The sequence below is a fragment of the Hirundo rustica genome, chromosome 8 (assembly GCF_015227805.2).
Source record: "Hirundo rustica isolate bHirRus1 chromosome 8, bHirRus1.pri.v3, whole genome shotgun sequence".
NCBI classification, from domain to species: Eukaryota; Metazoa; Chordata; class Aves; order Passeriformes; family Hirundinidae; genus Hirundo; species Hirundo rustica.
Genome location: NC_053457.1, coordinates 26,026,624 through 26,032,623, shown reverse-complemented (window position 1 = coordinate 26,032,623; position 6,000 = coordinate 26,026,624). Strand labels below are relative to the sequence as shown.

At 37.8% G+C, this 6,000-nt stretch overlaps 1 protein-coding gene across 7 annotated transcripts in view; it reads right to left on the bottom strand.

The window, feature by feature from the left end:
* Nucleotides 1-245: 245 nt before the first annotated feature.
* Nucleotides 246-6,000, bottom strand: part of ADD3 (adducin 3) — a 92,149-nt gene continuing 86,394 nt past the window's right edge. For 4 of the 7 annotated variants that reach the window (XM_040070578.2, XM_040070581.2, XM_040070580.2 and 1 more), the window contains 3 exons: nucleotides 5,159-5,248; nucleotides 4,346-4,466; nucleotides 246-2,636 (listed from right to left, as the gene is read on the bottom strand). In XM_040070578.2, coding sequence (XP_039926512.1) covers nucleotides 2,338-2,636; nucleotides 4,346-4,466; nucleotides 5,159-5,248 — 510 coding nt within the window. In that variant the 3' untranslated portion in view covers nucleotides 246-2,337. Of the gene's footprint in view, nucleotides 2,637-3,342; nucleotides 3,439-4,345; nucleotides 4,467-5,158; nucleotides 5,249-6,000 lie in introns of all 7 variants that reach the window. The other 3 variants (XM_040070575.2, XM_058421441.1, XM_040070576.2) reach the window with 1 other exon arrangement.

Sequence of the window (6,000 nt, the reverse complement as noted above, 5' to 3'; positions counted from 1 at the left end):
AACTGCCTGGCAGTGCCCTGCCTTTCACCACGGGCCTGTCCTCTTTCCTCTCCAGCCCCTGTGACAGAGACAAAAACTGTTCAACAGCAAGATCACGTCATCTTCTTGCAGAGCTCTCAGGATAAGCAGAACAAGAAGTCCTCTCCAGAATAAATTCTCGAGAAGCAACGTGCATAATACGAAAGCATCTTCTCTACAAGCAAGAGATGGAAGTGCATAAACAAAAGGCCGCTATACGAAATCCATCTATTTAAAATACTGTTTATTTGTGATTTAACATTAATTAGCATTACATCTATGAGCAATTTCAGATAACATTTATATATTTTCCACAGGACACAAGAGTTGGCTGGCTCATTCTTTATGCCAAAGCAAGTAAATAGAGGCATTAGCAAAAGGTGCAAATAGTTCACGGTTGCAGTTTAAAAAATATTTATGCACATTGCATTCATTTAGATATATTTTTAAAAAAGTTATGAAAAGCGTAGTTCACAGGTTACTGTTTCTACATATGTTGTAATACAACACAAATAATGTAGAACATAAAAAACAAAGTAAGCAACTGAAAGTTTCCACTATGATTAAAAACACTGATTCCAGTATTTAGTGACAGCTAGAAAATTGTTTCCAGGATCCATTCCAACATTGCATTATCACACTTACACGGTCAAAGCTAACCAGCCCCCGAACATGCTATAATCAACATTTTTGCATGCCAAACCACTCTCCAGCCATATTTAACAATTACATACGGTATAATATTTCAACCGGTAATTTGGGAATCACATGGATCTTAAAAGATGTACTTCCTATTGTGATGACTGATTTACAGACATTTGACACAGCGAAGAAACCCCTATGTTAATTTCTATGTTTAGTTTGTATTTACAATACAGTAAAAGTACTAAAATGACAATACAAGTAAAAATGAGTAAGTGGCAGTACCCCCCTTACCCATGGCACTAGGCTCTGATTTGCTCTGGGTTCATCCAAAGGACAACACAGATTCACGAGACCCTTTTACGATTTGAATGAAACTGCAGAAAAAACCCAAAGTGTTGCACTCTGCATGAATCCATACAAATTATTAAAAACCTCTAATATGGAAATGTCACTCTGCTGATTTAATAAAAATATTCCGCAATCCATATCATATATTTAAAAAAAATAATCACCAAACTTTTACTTTCTTTGTCTCCTCCTATTTCCCTACTATTTCACTTTCCCTTTTAACATTTTTGTTTCCTTCATTTGGTTATGTTATGAGATTATTTTTCTTCATTCATTAGCAATACCATGAAAGAGAAAAAGAACAACCCACAAATAAATTTTAAACATGAATCCAGTTCAATTTTATATGCTTTTATCCTTTGATTTTGAAGTCCCTGGATTCCTGAATTATATTTAAGTATACTCTAAACCAAGCATTCTTAAATACACTCTAACTATTAAATGCTTGGTTCACATGCTTATAATACCTTTATACTGAATGGTATACAAACATTTGAACATATAAAATCTTCTTTTTGTTTTGCCAGTTAAACTAAATTATCAATGTTAAGTGTATAAAATCCCCCTTCTTGAAAAATAAGGGTTTCCCCCGCCCCAACTGATAGAATAAAAAACAAGTTTTCAAAAATTATATTTCACTAAAATGAAATATTTGGCAAAAAAGTTATTGAATAATGGAATTCTTTAGACATTTTGTATAATTCCAAATAAACTTTCTCTTACACAGTTTTTTCCCTAGTATTATGTGCCAGTGTATAATATTTCTATATGAGCTAATCTTAAAAAAGATGTAAAGGTGTGCTGTTAATACGTACCCAATCAAATAGGGGTACAGAAACACAAAATATATGGTCAAAAACCACAATACAAAAATGTATGATCTGGTTTCCAAATGAGACAGCAGTTTTAAAAAGTTGTATGATCACTCAACAGCAACTTTAATAAAGACTTTACTGTACTGAAAATTTTCAGGTCTGCAAAATACTCCAGGCAGAATTTGCTGCTGCATACTGTGATGGTGTTTGACCTCGCTATGACGGTAATTGAGCACCTGCCAGTGTAGTTCTACACGAAACTAATCAACGTTTCCAACCCTCATAGCAATTTCGGACACAGCTAAGTGAGAGATGAATTAATTTACAATTAACATGAAAGGTTTTTTTTTCGTTTGTTTGTCTCTTCGTTTGGTTTCTTTAAAGCAAAACCTCTTCCAGTTTCTACTTGTTTAGGTTAAAAGTCCAGTTACCGCACACCCCTACCACTACGCTGTTAATGGTCAACTGAAACGTTTAAAATGTGCAACGTCCCCTCACAACAGAACTGCACTTACACTTCCACCTTCTCCTTCTTTTTACTCTTTTTCAGGAAGGATGGGGTGCGGAATTTCTTCTTTTTCTTTGAAGGGGATTTGGAAGGCGACCCTTCAGGGGACAGGGCCTCTTCTATCTTTTCAGAGCCCTTAATGGTAATCTCTACGCTCTCCACAGTACTCATAGTTAACTGACTGACCCCCCTGGTGAGATCTTCCTCCACGTCGTGTGCATCTTCCTTCCCGTTCACCACCACAACTGGCATCTCCACAGATATTAGGTTGGCATTCTGGGTGTAGAAATCCTCATGATTTTCTGAAAGAGCAAAGGATGCTGCAATTATTTATGTACACTTTCATGCAAAAACCCCCAGTACTGAGACAAAGCCTGCGAGTCTGGACTGTGATCCAAGGAATGGAGCCCGAAGTGCTTGGATGTGGTTTTTTCCCCTTTATCCACAGTCTTAGTTGCTGTAAGCAGACAACACAGTCAAAATGTCATTAAGGGAAAATGGGCTGAAAAATCTAACCTTATCTCTGCCAGGTGCATGCACAGCTCAAGCGGTACAGAGTATGTACACATATAGTCTACACAGCACACACAGCCTCAAGCACAGTCAGAATTACATTTTACTGCAAGAGACTGATTTATGAAAACACAGCCATTCCATACAGAAGGCATTGGAGAACTTGCCTTTTAAAATGCCTACTTAAGACTTCTGGAAAAGTTTTAGGCAAAAGAACTCCTCTTAACATTTTCAGTAAAATGAAGTATAATATCTATTTTCTCCACCTGGTTAATATCTAAGTTTCAGCATGCTCTGAGTTGTTTTCTGTTTGTGAGAATGATGGATTGGAAAAAACTGGGAAAAATAGTTTTCTGGACAGAGTACCACCCAAACTTCACAAAAGAGAGCTCCTTTTGACTCAGTTGACTTCATGCAAGTGTAAAAGTGCAGCAGAAGAGTCGAGGACTTGGGTTATTGGAGCCCTTGGCATCGTACAGAAATTGCATGGAATACCTTCTAATCTTTCTGGGACATTTTGCGGGGATTGAGTTTGTGACTGAATTTGTGACACAGATGAACCGTCATCTGAGAATAATTCCTGTTCAGCATCTGCAGGACAAGATGTGAGTTAGTAGCCAAGCAAAAGTGAAAATCAAGCAAGAGTGTCAGTGCTGGTGTTACAAGATTTACAGATCTGCTACAGCTTTGTGTTGCTCATGCTGACAACAGCACAAAGTTACAACGCACAGTTGAAAATCTAAAGAATTACAGATTTGCTTTATCTGCTAAAAACTGGTATATATTAGTTCTTTATTAGAAAGCATTAAAGAAGGTGGCAGAGTTGCATTCCAAGTAGCATGCCCCATGGTTTTATCTCGTCACAGTCTGCTGGTACAGTAAGCTATTACACTATGTCCTGAGTGTGAGATATAGCAAAGTTGTTTTATTACATGGTATTAGTGAAGAAGAACACATACTAAGTGCTACAGTTAAAAAAATTAAAATCAACCCTGAATTAGTAATTCCCTATGGAGTAGGAGTATTGGAAGAAGATGTGAAATTGAAAGTAGATGAGACATACACACTGAGAGAACAGAAGTAAAATTAGAGAAGCCAAGGCCAAACCTCTCAGTAAACTTTTGCTCAGTTGGACACAGACTTGAACTACTTGATCTAACTTTAGGATCAGCTCTGAGGAGGAGTCGGATTAAGATGACCTTTGTGGACTCTTCCACCTTAAGTCATTCTACGATTCTGACACAAAAATTCATTATGGTTAATTGTGTTTTTGTCAACCCCATTTTTCTGCAAACCTTTCATTGCTTTAATTTCAGCACTAACTGAAGTAAAAGAACAAACCACATTTAACTAAAGAATTCTACCACCTCAAGGAATTACTAGTTCTAAGCTAGTTGCCAGCAGTATATGCTAATAACACGTACACAACTTTTACAGTTGATATTTCCAAGCTTATTATTAAAACGTAAACCCCAGCATTTCAAACCACACTGCTGACCTTCCAACCCCAGCTGCTTGCGCTCAATGGTTTTCTTGTACTCTTCCAGCTCCTTCTCGGTGAGGTGGCTGAACGGGTTGGGTGGTGCCGGCGGCGCGTGCTCATCATCAAACTGCACTGGCTGGGAAAGGGAAAGCCACAACATTTAACAGTTAAAAAATAAGAAGCAACAAGCAAAACGTGCAGGTCATCTTTTTTCTTTTGGCCAAAGTTTGGTGACAATATTTTGGCAGGGAAAACAGAATGAAAACACAGATGTACTAACTGTTGGATAGCTGGAAACTCTTAGAAGTACAGAGTTCTGTTCACCCCAGTATGTTGGATAACCTTATTAGGGATATCCATAGTGTTTGGAAGTATATTCTTTTCAAGAAAAGATTAATATGGGCAGCTAAGAAACTGGAAATCCTCTCTCCAATAAGAAGCCTGTTTCTAATGAAAGCTGTCTCCCACATGGTCACATCCCACCTTTTAAACTCAGCTATTTCTGGGACTCAGTTTTTATCTTAAGCATCACTTCCACAGACTAATGAAGGCTATTTTTGGCCCCATGCATTCCAAAGTTCTTCCTGTCTCACTTAAATGACCTTAGACAAGGATCCTACTTCATTAATGTTAATGGCAGCAAACTTAACATGGACGTCTCAACTGGAAACTAACTTTTTAACATGAATAAGATGTATCACACTCTAAGACTGGCATTAAAAGAATCAGTTGTAACATTTAGAATGAAAATGGCCCAAGCTGACTTCTGAAAGACAGGCAGCCAACTAACCTGAACCGTTGTAAATTAATTAATTATGTTGTACTCACTGAACTTGGCTTTTTATCCACGACAATCCCTGCGAGCAGCTGAGACTGAGGTCCCGCTGTCTTTAGGTCGTATCGGTTTTGCTCCCTTATCTATAGAGAGAAAATAAACCAGGTTAGAAACAGATATTTCTCTTTAACAAATCCTATGCCCATCAGCTTTGCAAAGCCACTAATGCAGGCAGCAGTGAATGGTTGGAGAATCAAGCTGTGTGCTGCTGCACCTTAAAATTAAGAACTCTTCTTCCACCTCTGAATACACAGCATATGTTTTTCGGCTCTTTCAGTACTCACAAATATCTACCCCAGCCCCTGCACTTCATATAAGCCAACATTTAGAAATAAGCTCCCAGGAACAGCCCCTGAACCTCTGCTCTCCTCCTCATACAGGACACATGTTCAGCTATTGGAGGAAACTCTGTTTACCACAAAGGTTGGTAAAGCTTTTCCTTCTGTGCACCGTTTATCGTTTTCCCTAAACTAACAGCCCTAGCTTCTAATTGTCAGAATGAAAGAGATTGACAGATCAGATATAAATACTAATACAGATCATATTAAAAAAAAAAAATCCTACAGCAGAGAATTAGGAATAAACTCGCTAGGAGCCAGTGACATGCATGAATTTAACAATCGTTGCCTGGGACATGTATTATTAATCTCTGGATGATTAGAGAGTGACTTTCCAGTTCTGAGGAAGGGAGTTACTCCTTCTAACTCCATTTCAGTCCCCAAGGACACTGATAGAGTGCTTTCCAAGAAAGAAAAAAAAATGCAATCAAATGAAAAGTGTCCTGAATATCTGTTAATATAGTTTTGTGGAGGGTGGAATATTTGGTCAGTCTGAT